This window comes from Coptis chinensis, chromosome 1, assembly GCF_015680905.1.
Source record: "Coptis chinensis isolate HL-2020 chromosome 1, ASM1568090v1, whole genome shotgun sequence".
Taxonomy (NCBI): domain Eukaryota; kingdom Viridiplantae; phylum Streptophyta; class Magnoliopsida; order Ranunculales; family Ranunculaceae; genus Coptis; species Coptis chinensis.
In genome coordinates this window covers 6,190,338-6,204,382 of record NC_141456.1, presented here as the reverse complement: position 1 = coordinate 6,204,382, position 14,045 = coordinate 6,190,338, and the positions used below count along the sequence as shown (strand labels likewise).

The 14,045-nt window shown below is 37.3% G+C and overlaps 1 protein-coding gene across 1 annotated transcript; it reads left to right on the top strand.

Moving 5' to 3' along the window:
* Window positions 1-10,462: 10,462 nt before the first annotated feature.
* Window positions 10,463-13,741, top strand: LOC147521671 (protein CHAPERONE-LIKE PROTEIN OF POR1, chloroplastic-like). The gene is made up of 5 exons (XM_086580114.1): window positions 10,463-10,681; window positions 10,768-10,865; window positions 11,966-12,348; window positions 12,996-13,072; window positions 13,178-13,741. The coding sequence occupies exons 1-5, from the start codon at window positions 10,614-10,616 to the stop codon at window positions 13,266-13,268; spliced, it is 717 nt and encodes a 238-aa protein (XP_086436240.1). The 5' UTR covers window positions 10,463-10,613; the 3' UTR covers window positions 13,269-13,741.
* Window positions 13,742-14,045: the final 304 nt, after the last annotated feature.

Sequence of the window (14,045 nt, the reverse complement as noted above, 5' to 3'; positions counted from 1 at the left end):
ATTTTCCTTGGAGCAAAGCTATGCTTACATTCGCAAGGTGCAATCGGAGAAACAAAGCATGGGCTCAGATCAATTGAATCATCTGTCTTGGCTGTTCAGAAATTCAATTTGAACACTTGGAGGAACGATTTGAAGTTCCTGAAGCAGAAATTGATCCTGTAGCAGTAGAGACAGAAGCACATGGTCCGGATATATTTGAAACTGTAGTACAAGACATTTCCCCTTCTACATCAATAACTGAAGATCTCGATCAGAATGATCCGCCTTAGGTACCTCCTATAATCGTTAATAAATCTGTTGGGTTAGAAAGTCTTGAACCTAGACAATCACAAAGAACTGGTAAGGGAGTTCCTAAGAAACAATATGAACCAGACATCAAAGCCACTGCCAAATACCCTATAGCTAACTCTATGTCTAACCATAGCCTTTTCTGAGTCACATGTACTTGTCATAAATCAATTATCTATCAGATCTATTCCTAGTAACGTCAAGGGATGCTTTGAAAGATCCAAAATGGAAGAAAGCAATGAATGAAGAATTGGAAGCCCTTCAAAAAATGTAATATGGGAGGTAGTTGATATGCCCATTGGAATGAAGATTGGATGTCGTTGGGTGTTTTGTGAAGCTTAATGCAGATGGAACTATTAATAGATATAAAGCGAGATTGGTTGCCAAGGGATACACACAAATAAGTTATGGAATTGATTATGAGGAGACTTTTCGCACTTTGTGGCGAAAATCAACACTCGGTCCGAATTTTAATTTAAACTGCGACAAATAAAGATTGGCCCTTGCACCGGCTTGATGTGAAGAATGCATTCTTAAATGGGAATTTGGATGAAGAAGTATACATGGATATGCCTCCAGGTGTGAAGAACCATCCCAAAGATGTTGGGAAGGTGTGTAAACTGAAGAAGGCTTTGTATGGCCTCAAAACAAAGTCTCAAGAGCTTGGTTTGGAATACTTACACAGTCAATGAGAGTTTTTGGGTACAAACAAAGCAATTCTGACCATACCATGTTTATCAAACAAAAGGATGGTAAGATTACAGCTCTAATTGTGTATGTTGATGACATGATCGCTTCACAGGGGATGATCCAAGGAAATAAATGAATTGCGTAAGTATTTGTCGAAAAGAATTTGAAATGAAGGATCTAGGACAACCGGGCATTTTCGGGTATTGAAGTTGCAAGGTCTAAAAGGGGATTTCACTCTCACAGGAGGAAGTATGTCCTAGATTTGCTTTGTCAAAACAGAATGTTGGATTGCAAACCAATGGAGACACCCATTAAGATGAATCATGGACTCTCCATTCATCCTGATCAAGTTCCTACTGATAAAAGAAGGTATCAGCGTCTTGTAGGAAGGTTAATTTATCTCTCTCATACTAGACCTGATATTGCTTATGCTGTGAGTGTGGTTAGTCAGTTTATGCATCGTCCTAGTGAAGAACATATGGATGCAGTATCTCGTATCTTGAAGTATTTGAAAAAGGCACCTGACAAAGGTTTACTGTTTGGAAAGTCTGATGTATTGGATATTGTCGGATACACAGATGCAGATTGGGCTGGTGATAAAACTAATAGACGTTCTACATCAGGATATTTCACTTTTGTCGGTGGAAATCTTGTAACTTGGTGTAGTAAGAAGTAGAAAGTTGTTGCCAGATCGAGTGCAGAAGCTGAATTTTGAGGTCTGGCACAGGGAGTATGTGAATTGTTATGGAGCCGTACTGTCTTGATGGAATTGGGATTCGAGCTTCAAAAGCCTATGAATTTACATTGTGATAATCAAGCCACCATTCAAATTGCACATAACCTAGTTCAGCATGATCGAACAAAGCATGTGGAGGTTGATCGTCATTTTATTAAAGAAAATTTTGACAGAAATGTTATTCATTTTCCATTCGTAACCTCAGAGAAGCAATTAGCTGATGTTCTTACCAAAGGTATATCTCACAAGGTGTTTGACAGCTCAGTTGTCAAGTTGGGCATAATTGACATCTATGCACCAACGTGAGGGGGAGTGTAGAAAACTGTATATTAGTTTTCATGTATAGAGCGCGACCTGCGCTCAGATGAAGTACAAATGGAGCGTGACATACCCTCGAGGCGAAGTTCCAATAACTTGAAATACGACCGGCCCCCCGTTTCTCAAGCCACCGACTGTTTTGTTTCTATTTGTTGTAACCTCTATATAAACTAAATTGTAATCTCTTAGAATTTAATCAAGTAAATATACACTGAATTGAATTGAATCCTCTGGTTCTACAGAAATGAGATGGGGCATATGTATCATCATAGACGTATCCTTAATATGAGTGCAGAGCAAATGGCAATTGAGAGAGACCGTTGTCGCGTTCGCGATAAACAACGTAGACAAAAAATGACCGATGAACAGAGGTTGCGAGAGAGAGAGCGACACCGAAGGTATTATCATTGCAGTAAAGGTATATTAAATATTGGTGTTAGCGGTGAGTCTACCAAGGATAGTCTTCATTCAGGTATGATTACGGATGTTGGACAGTTATTTGTTTTGCGTTTGCATATTCATATTGTATTATGTATCCCGCTCCATCTATAGATCAAATATATGGCGTGATTCAAAAACACGTACAATCAGAAGTGGACAGACTTAGTGAACGATCTCTTCCTGCAAATCTGAACCTAGGAGGGAAAAATCTCAACATTAGCATTGGTAATCTACTTTGACATACTCTCTTATCATTGTGTTGTACGTTGAATTTTAATATATGATGTTTCCCTTTCACGAAACTTCAATGATGTAGCGACTACAATTGTACCTCTGAAGGGATGACATCAATGGTGGGTATGACAACGGTTTTCCAGGTGATGCTAACATCAGCTATAAGAGTGACGTAGAAGGTGTGATCCCTATTTCACATTATTTGACGTTGATAACTTTTTTTTTATAATTGCTAATTCAAAAGAATAATGCAAAATATGTCGTTAGGCCAAGAAGATGTGAATTCTACATGATCGATCAACTCTAATCGAACTAGAAGAATTCCAAGTACATGTAGGTCATCTCATAATTGTGCAAGAGATTTCATCTACGCACCAAACTTTCAACAATTTGAGATAACACACATGCACACGTGCGCCATGCCGAATTATTTCCCTCTGAATCCCGTGTATTTTGTTGTCTTCGTGGAAAAGTCAAGCTCCCGCTATTGCCTACACCTCCTGATTTGATGTATCTTATATGCAAATCACACAGAGATGAGGCTGTCCACTTTAGGCAGAAGATTCGGTCTTACAACCATGTCTTCTCTTTTACCTCAATGGGTGTGCACTTGGACGAAAATCTGGCCAGTGGAAGGCGCGGTATTTACACTTACCGTGCGCAAGGAGCTATTTACCACAGAATTGGTAGTCTTTTACCTCAAGTCGGTCAGCGGCCTAGGTATCTACATATGTATGTTTATGACACGGACCATGAGCTGGTTAATCGACAGGCTGAAAACAATTTGCTTAATCCACAAGTTCTTTCCATTTTGCAAAGGGTCCTTGACGAGCACAACCCTTTTGTTCATTGATAAGAGTCCAAAACTATAGTTTTAACCCCTTAACAATAATACTTTTAGACCAATTATGCGAGTAATAAATAAAAGTTAATGCTGATTACGTGCTTTTATGTATTTCATGCATTGGAGTCAATTATGTGCATAAATGTGTCACTTTGGCGAGATAAAGGAGCAAAGCTTGGTTGCTAAGAAGTTCTGTGATTAAAGGCCAAGATTCAAGGAGAAAAAGCCTTTTAAAGCGTTGGCCAAAACCGAAAAGTCAAAGTCAACGCAAAAGTAAAACAACGCACAAAAGCGAAGCGAACTTCGGCGCGATCTTTGGACTCGGACTGAATTGGGCCTACCTTATGTCAAAATGACCGGCTTGGGAAGAGCTTTCCAATGGTTCAAGCTTTGACCCAATCAAAAGGGAAGAAGTGGACGAAAAGTTGGTTGAAATCAGATCCAATTGAAAATGTCTCTGTGGACTGAAGAAATTGGGCTTTGGGCTCGATTTTCCAGCCTAAAACATGGCTCCTCAGCCCATGCACGAAAATGTGGATCTTGTCTCCTCCATTTCAAGAGACAAGACTTAACTCTTAAGCATCTAGTTTTGTAGGTAGCCATGGGAGAATAGATTTAGATCTAGTAGTTTTTACATTCAATTAATTAGTTTAGAACAAAGTAGATTATTAATTTAGTTATGGAATCATTGTTTTATTCTTCATTAGATTAATAAAAGTAGTTAGTTATTCATAATTTCAGTTTTGATTTATTAAATTACTTAGATCTAAATTCAGTTATTAGTTGTTAATCATTTCTTAGTTGTTAATTTAGATTTGAATTCTTGATTAGATCAATATAGTAAAATTATAATCTTTATATCATGTCTTGCTTAAATTCATATAGAAATGATAGTTTTATGAATCAAGGCTAAACCTCCATTAGAGGGGTTTGAGGAAGCTTTGATGAAAACTTGATTGTGTAGTGTAGAAATAGTTGTAAGATTCTATTCCACTCTAGAAGGTAGTTGATTCACCATGCGAATGGATAGAACTTCCTCACATGCTAGTCGTTATTTGGTAGAAATTGCCACGATTGATTAGGGATTAGAATGACCAATTCTTATCGTAATTACGTAAGAATTGGATTACAGCAATCTATGCTAGTTTATTAAGTTGGATTCAAGGTGGAATCAAATTCTCCTAATTATTTATCTAGATTCAAACCTTAGTATTTCCGTAGTTTGAATTATCATAGTTAGTATTTTAGTATTTGAATTGCCATCGTAGTATAATTTTCGTGTTACTTTCATTAACTTTGGATAGATTGATAATCTTAGTAAACGTTAATTCTAAAGAACTAGGAGTAGAACGAATTCTCTACTCCACTTAGTGCAATAACATCGAGAGTGTAGTAAACTTTGATAACCTAAGCACAAAATAATTTTAGTTTTACTTGCGTTTGAGTTTTCGTAGCTTATTCGTAGGTAAAACTATCGTTTTACACTTTTATCATTCATACACTTCATCATATTTCCCTGTCAGAGAATATACAGGACATACGCTTGCTACTAAAAGAAAAACAGTGTGAACGTCATCATTATACATTGCCGACTTCTTCCCAAGTAGCTGCCATTTTGGTTAGGGGTGATGACCCTGCAGAAATGGAAATGGGTGAGAGGGATATTATTGTAGAAACCGTAACAGATGACTTCCTAAATGTTCCTGACACTGCTGACTTCTATGATCCTCTCTAATATCCCCTGCTTCATCCTTATGGAAACTTTGGTTGGGACTTACATATTTTCAGTGATGACGCACGGAGAATCACTTGCAGAGAATTCTACTGTTATATGCTCCAGATTATTTCTTCTCTATCCGTTAATTTCTTCCTTCCTTTGCATTTTTTTCCCCCGATATACATGGTTTAGGATTCTAATCATTCACTATATCCATATTTTGTCAAAACATATTAGGTCTGATTACAATTCACCCCTGTTTTGTGCTGGTCGGCTTTTGCAGCAGTTTGTTGTCGACGTTTATGTGAAAATATCCATGCAACAGCTTCGGTATATTCGAGACAATCAGGATGCTATTAGGGTTGAATTGTATCAAGGTTTGCAAGATTCGATGGCCTCTGGAGAGACAAATGCAGGTAAATTAGATTTCCCTGCTTTTGTAACTTACTTACAGATTGTCTATTCTTTTAATTGTTGTTTATTTCTCTTTCCCATTCTAGCTAACATCGGATGAAGGACTATATTACCATCATCCTATGTTGGGAGCCCTAGGGATATGCACGAAAGGTACCATGACGCAATGGCTTTGGTTCAAAAATTCGGAAAACCAGACATTTTCCTCACCATAGCTTGCAACCTGAATTGGGTCGATATAAAACGTCGACTTCTACCTGGTTAGCTCCTACAAGATAGGCCTGAACTGACTACTAGAGTTTTCCGTGAAAAGTTGGAAGAACTCAAAAATGATTTATTCTCGATTGGAGTCTTGGGTAGAGTTGCAGCACATGTACATGTCATTGAGTTTCAAAAGCGGGGTTTGCCACATGCACATATCCTCCTGATACTTGATGAAGCTGACAAATTGATTTCTCCAGATGATTACGACTGGGTGGTCAGAGCTGAGATACCTGATCCCATCAATGAGCTCGATCTATACAACATTGTTGTTAAGCATATGATACATGGTCCCTGTGGTGCATTGAATCCTGATTTTGTTTGCATGAAGAATGGTGCGTGTAAGAAAGGATTTCCAAAAGGTTTCTCCCCAATAACTTTTCAAGGAAATGACTCTTACTCTATTTACCAATGACGTGATAACGGTCGGAGTGTTTGGCTAGATGATGTTACTATTGATAATCGTTGGGTTGTGCCCTATAACCCATGGCTACTCTTAAAGTACGATTGTCATATAAATGTTGAGGTGTGCTCAAGCATCAAGTCCGTCAAGTATTTGTATAAATATGTCTACAAAGGCTTTGATCGAGTTTCCATGGGAGTTAGCACAGCTGCACCGTGTGACCACGATGAAATCAAGCAATTTATGGATGCACGGTGGGTATGTCCTCAAGAGTTGCTATGGAGAATTTCTCAGGTTTCCTCTTAATAGAATGTACCCTGTAGTTTATGCTCTACAAATTCATCTTCCTAATATGCATCAAGTTATCTTTTTCAGAAAATCAGGATATTATAGCTTTAATGGCAGATGACAAAACGTCCCGGACCATGTTAACTGAATTCTTTCTAACTAGTGTTGTCGACCCTGAAGCAAGACAATATCTATACAAAGAATTCCCTGAGCATTATACATGGAACAAGTCAGATAAGCATTGGCGTAAGAGAAGAAATAGTGTGAAGGTGATTGGTCGACTACGCACTATACATCCATCCGATAGTGAGAGATACTTCTTATGCATTCTTCTTAACCATGTCAGGGGGCCTACTTCTTTTGAAGATCTTAAAATTGTTGGTTCACGAGTGTGCACAACATTTAAAGAAGAAGCTGAATTACGGGGTCTTCTAGAGTGTGACAATTCCATACGCGAGTGCTCATTGAAATCGGCAGCAATACCTATGCCTTTAGCCTTAAGAAATTTGTTTGGTTCTATATTGGTATACTGCAATCTAATTGGTGTTCATGAACTGTGGAATGAGTTTCACCCTTACATGCTAGAGGACTATGCTTCCACAAGCGACCCAAAAGCTGCAATTAATCGTTTGCTTAGGGAGCTAGAAATATTTTTAGCTGAAAATGGAAAGAAGTTGTCCAGCTATGATTTGCCAGCCCCTTCAATTGATAGTGATGATCGTTCTAACCTTCATAGTCTAATTGCAGAAGAAAGATCCGTGATCATACCTCCAGAAGATTTATCATCTATTAATAGATTGAATGATAACCAAATGTATGCATTCCGTACAATTGTATGCTCAGTTCATCATCATGAAAGCTCTGTATACTTCATTGATGGCCTGGGTGCGGCACTGGTAAAACGTTTTTGTACCGCTCCATTTTGGCTTACTTGAGGAACAATGGCCACATAGCAATTTCAACATCAACTTCGGGTCTTGCAGCTACCATGCTTCCTGGGGGTCGCACTGCACACTCAAGATTTAAGATACCTGTGCCCACAGATGCAAGATCCATGTGTCGAATTGGTAAACAAAGCCCTCTGGCTGAATTGCTACGTCAGTCCAGTCTCATTATTTGGGACAAGGCAACAATGTCACACCACCACGCGTTTGAAGCACTGGATAGAACACTAAAAGATTTAACTGACTCCAACTTACCATTTGGTGGGAAGATTTTTGTGTTGGGTGGAGACTTTCGACAAGTCCTCCCTGTTGTTCCTCATGGGACTATTGCAGAGAAGATCGAAGCATGTATCACAAAATCTGACTTATGGAGGAGTGTCAAAGTAATTCATCTGACAGAGAACATGCGTGCTAAGTCTGATCCATCTTTTTCGGATATGCTATTACGCATAGGTGACGGCAATGAACCTTGCGTACTTGACGATCAAAATTCCAGATGACATAATTGTTTCGTGGGAGAATGAGCATTCACTACTCTGCTTGATATCTTCTATTTTTCCTACCCTACCAGAAAATGCTCAAGATAAAAACTACATAGCTCATAGGGCTTTACTAACTCTAACAAATGAGTATGTTGATCAGCTTAACGATATAGTCATTCAAATGTTCCCGGGTGAGGATAGAATATTCTATTCGTTCGACTCGGTTGAGAATGACCCTAGGCATCTATATTAGCAGGAATTCTTAAACTCCATATCTACAGGTGGTTTAGCCCCACACAAACAAACTGACACTAAAACTGGGAGCTCCAATTCTACTTCTCAGAAATCTCGACCCAGTTAATGGGCTCTGTAATGGGACCAGACTTCTCTGTCGGGGATTTCGAAGAAATGTTATCTATGCTGAAATTCTAAGTGGAAGTCATGCTGGCAAACCAGCTTTTCTTCATTGAATTCCAATGAAACCGTCAGTAGATCTCAAACTTCCGTTCGACTTCACAAGAAAATAGTTCCCCATACATTTGGGATTCGCCTTAACGGTGCACAAATCCCAAGGACAAACACTGCCTCATGTGGGAACCTATTTACCAGATCTATCATGTGTTCGAGCACGGTCAACTCTATGTTGCATTGTCACGAGGAGTGTCCAGGAGCACAACCAAATTGTTGGTAAAAAAAGGAGTCTTAAGTGGTTTTGAGGGTACATTTACAAGAAATGTTGTCTACAAAGACGTTCTCCAATCATGTAATGTACAATTGTATTCCGGCACACTCTCCATAAGTTCGATCTCACCTCACTGTAAGTTCTGTACTTACTTTGGTCATCTTATTTCTCTAATAAAAGTAAATTATTCTGAAGATAACCCTTATTTAATATCATGTGTTCTTTTCACAAATGTAATAGTATCGAGTGCTATATTATGTCGAAAGTTCCTGTCATGAGAATTAAAAATATTCTTTTTAATAAAGCAGTTTTAGAAGCAATGTTTAAATGACTTAAGCAAAGGATTTTTCGTTCTTGGTTGTCAAAATACAGCTGTTGTTCTCCAACAACCTGTTAGATACCTTTTTGTTTCTATGTGCATGTCTATGGTTGCAGATTGTTAAAGTCGTCTACCACCAGCTGAAGTTTGGGCTTCAAAATGATCATACAAGCACAAGTGGCCAGGGAAAAGGGACGGCGTATTTTCTGGATGATTCATGGTTTTCTAAGGACGATTTTTGCACCATCTTTGCAATGTAAGAGTGGTAAATATGATGTTCTATTCAAGTATTTGCTTCATATGTAATCTTTTTTCCGACATTTACTAAAAGTTCTATGAATGCGTCTATAACAGGTACACAAATGGTGCCATTCAGGCAGGAGCCTACTACTGCATACCTAAAGAGTTTTATATATATAGGATATTAAAAAGTATACAGAACCTACCACCTATTACTTTTGGTTGTAGTTTTTCTGCAACTTCTATTTGTATGTTGATCAAGACTTCTGTATATAGTGTTCTACATAATATTCTAATCTGCTAAAAAAAAAATATACAGAACCCACCGCCTACTTTTGGCTTTAGTTTTTTACAACTTCTAATTATATGTCGAACGAGACTTCTGTACAAGATATTCTACACAATGTTCTTTTAAAAAAATGATACAAGTATATGCACAATCTTTGTTGCGGCTGACGGTCCAATTCACTCTCATCGAGCATGCCCAGATGGCTAGTGTCTGTAATGTCTAATGATTCATCTTGTTCGTTATGGTATTGTAATTTTGTCAAATTGTCTGAAGTGGTTTAAATCTGTTACTCGATCTGTTGGAGCTATGTAAAGTCATTGGTTCTATTATTCCCTTGACTATATATTCTTTTGAATAAACTGGCAATGGTTTTAGTATTGTAATTGAAAATTGCGAAAAGAAGCTCTCTTTGATGTTATCTTATTGCTAACTTGTAATTCCATGCACCCTTCCATCAAAATACAATATACAAAGCAAATGAGAATAATATCTATCTGTCCTTCCATGGATACCTGAAAGTCTTACCTAAACTCTAAAGTGCATTTTTCCTTGGAGAACTTCCATTCTTCCAATCCATGAAAACATGTGCTTACTTGTTTTTCTTTCAATATGTAAATCAGTGTCATTTGATGTATAGAAAATTGAGACCCCGGCCCCCTGCTTATGTCTAAATTCTAATTGACTACTTGTCAATTTGTCATTCTATGTCTTTAAATGTAAAACGTAATAAAAAAAGGAAGAACGATATGTAAGTATGTAACAGCTCATATACTGTCCGTGTGCGCGTAATTTGGTTATTATACTTTAAAAGAGTCCAGCAGCGGCCCAACTTGAACTTATATTTATGGGCTTTACGTCCACAAAGAAAACCCAGTAATAAAATTCTCAAGTCTCATATCCTTTCTTCTCTGCGTTGGTTTTTTTCCTTCTCTGCCAAAGTTGGTTTTGATGGAACCGAAGAAACTAGGGAGGAGCTAGGGTTTATGCATTAAGTGATTTTTTTTTTTATATTCTTTTAATAAAATGGCAACGACAACACCTTCGACTCTTTTCCTCACAAACCCATTTTTCGCTCCACTCGGGAAACAACTGTAAGAATTTTATATTTTATATTTATTATTATTATTATTATTTTGTTGTAGAGTTAATTGTTTTGTTGTATTAATGACTTGTGTAGAGATTTGAAGAATAGGATAAAGTTTAATAATGTGGCTTTCAGAAGAACGGCTCCTCTTCGTTGCGCAATGGATATTGCGTCTCCTTCGCCTTTTGAGAGTAAGTAATTGAGGTTAAGTAATGTTGTAATTTTGTTTTTTTTCCATTTAGTTAGCTATCATTTAAGTAGTGATTTATGTGCTTTGGGGTCACTGTTGCACTTTCATTTAGCCGAGACGAAACACCAGCCCCTTGATTTGGTGAGGCCCAATTGGGTGTTTAGCACGGGATGAAGAAATTATTTCTTGCCTCAGTGTAGGAAAGTTACATGCCCATGGAAAGTTTTACTGCACTTGAAAGACAAGTTGAATTTCTAGATGTTTAAGTATTTGTGCGCATGGGAAGCAAACTAAACACAGGAAATATAAGATGAGCAGTTGAATAATTTTCATGATAGAATTGGATTTCAAACACAGCCTACTTTGAGTAACTCTGTAGCGTTTGACAAATCTTGGTGATTACTATAATAATATCATCTACTGAATAGAAGAAGATTCTTAGAGCATCTTAATATACACTATATAGGTTAGGGGGTAAGCTCGAAATGAGAATTTTAAGTACTTATTACTCACACTGGAGTTGGCTGGATGAGAAAAGCTCACTATTCCCCTACTCCTCTTCCTTGTTCCTGGCCTGTTACATTAAATTATTGCCTTGCCTCCTCTTTTTTGTAACTGATGCTGGAAATGTTGGTAATTTCTTACTCAATATTCTTTTTTTGCACTACCATCGTAATGACACAATTTAGAAGGACTATTTATTCTTCTTTTTTCCTGTGGTAGGAAGTATTCATAATGCAAACCCAAGTTTTGATGGCTAACCGCACTATTGCTGCTTTGGCACCCAGACTCTAGAATATTTCAATTTTATATCCCATAACTATTCATTTGACAGTGTGTCCTGTATAAACTCATCAATCATCATGCCATGCAGACAGCACACTTTCTTTCCCAGAACCACTTTAACGTTAGTTATCACGCAGATGGCTTTACTGTACTATGTATAGTAATATCATTTTTAGCAATTGTCCTTTATCTTCCTTACTGTTTGTGAAGGCTTGAAGTTGCTTTGTTTCCAGCTATGCTACTCACACACACAAACACATAGTTTTAATATTCTCCTAGATCTATGCCTTTTATCTTTCTGGGTCTTCTCTGCAGGGAACCTTCCAAAATTTCAACGGACGAAAGTGTGGGATCCATATAAGCGTCTTGGGATAAGCAAAGATGCTTCTGAAGATGAAATCTGGAGTTCACGCAATTTTCTTTTGCAACAATATGCGGGACATGAAAGAAGTGAAGAGTCTATTGAAGGTGCTTTTGAGAAAATTTTAATGAACAGCTACAAAGAACGGAAGAAAACAAAGTTCAACTTGAAAACTAGGTTGAAAAAGAGAGTAGAGGAGTCCCCATCTTGGGTGAAAACCTTACTTGATTTTGTAGAACTTCCACCACCTGTAATAATCATGAGAAGGTTATTTCTCTTTGCATTCATGGGAGGCTGGAGTATCATGAATTCTGCTGATGGTGGGCCTGCATTTCAGGTTTGTTGATTTTTTTTTTTTTTTATATTCTCGAAAGTGTTTGAGTTGAATTATAGACAAATGAACATAAATTGCACACCCGCAGTAGTTTAGCTCTGAATTGAATGTTCTTAAAAAACGTTTATCCAAGATGTACTTGAAAAAGTGGTTTTTTCTAATTATCGTTGCATTCAACTGATTTCCATCCTATTATGTTCGAAATTACTATTACTATGTTCCACACAAGGGCATCTATTATCATCGAACTTAAGTGCCAAACTCCAAAAGTACCCTGTCTAGAAAATCATCTAGTCTCGAAAGTACATCGCTTGCACGCTTGTACAGTTAAATGGAAACAGAATGGACAGATTGTTTACTTTATCTTCCTGGCTTTCTTATTGCAAACGGTTGGTACTGATAAAATATTTCAAATTGAAATAAATACAGGACTCGTGCTTTTGTTTTTCCTGTTGAGCCGTTGCCTCACATGTAATGGTACATAGATCTCTCATTGTTCTAGGAGATATTACTATTAATTGTACCTTCGTTAACAACCTGTCCTGGCTTTTCATTTTAAGCACTGAAGAGCCTTGGTTGAAATTGAGACATTTTTGCTTGTGTTTGTCACTAACTAGGCTTCTGTATAAATTGCTGGGTTACTTGTGCAGGTGGCAATCTCGTTGGGAGCGTGTATTTACTTCCTAAATGACAAGACCAAGAGTCTAGCTAGAGCATCCATTCTTGGGTATGTCTTTATTAGAAGATCAATCAAGTAGTGAACTACCAAAATAATTACGAAACTATTTGGAAAACTTATAATTATGTGTTTTATGTATCAACTTGATGACAGATTTGGAGCACTAGTCGTTGGCTGGATATGCGGTTCATTCCTAGTTCCAATGGTTCCATCGGTACTGTTGCAAACCAACTTGACAATTTGAGCTCCTTACGCCGCTGGTAGCCTATGTGTTCTTATTTCTTTCGTGTACCTTCCTCAAGTGATTGGATTCACTTTTATGTATGTGGGTTTATACACAAACAAGAATCATTGGTCATATTTTCTTAGAAGTAAAAGAATTTCTTCAAATGAAAAAAAAAAAAGGTATTCTTGTCATGGTATTCACTAAACAAGCATCATATAGACATTAGACAGAAACTTAACAGTAAAAATTACCATCGTTTATTTTTTCTTGTCTTCAAAGTTGAGAACTAGATAAATTTTGTTTGTCATGTTTTCTCTCATTGGGGATTTAGAGATATTGCTTTTTTGTTTCTTCGTAGTATACTGAAACCAGGTACTTGTAACTGCTGTATGTTGGTAGTAGAAACTATAGTTTTCTACTTTTTTCCTTGCTGGATAAATATACTGTAATTTCTTTCACCAGGAAATCCAAAATCAGTGTCAGTTTTATTTTTTCGGTTCTAATGTATGGAGGTGTTGTAGGGAAAAGCTTTTATTATATTAGCCGATAACTGCCAGAGTTAGTAATGTGTGTCAAATTTTCAATACTTGTTACTTCATTTTAGATATGTTATTGACTTGGTACTGAGCCACCATATTATCCGTTTATTATCTTTGTTTTATATGATTGGCAACAACAAGATATAATCACAGTTTCGTGTTGAGAGGGGTTAAGAATTCAAGATGTCAAAAAGTGATAATGTCGTGTTTGTAGGTCGAAGTTAGGAACAAGTACTGGTTGGATTAGTATATGGTG

Bases quoted from the DNA above. Each gene is read 5' to 3' on its own strand.
- LOC147521671 (XM_086580114.1), top strand. From the start codon at position 10,614: ATGGCAACGACAACACCTTCGACTCTTTTCCTCACAAACCCATTTTTC. The intron at 10,866-11,965 runs GTAAGTAATTGA...TCTTCTCTGCAG, and splicing joins GTCTCCTTCGCCTTTTGAGA to GGAACCTTCCAAAATTTCAA. The intron at 13,073-13,177 runs GTATGTCTTTAT...ACTTGATGACAG, and splicing joins GCTAGAGCATCCATTCTTGG to ATTTGGAGCACTAGTCGTTG.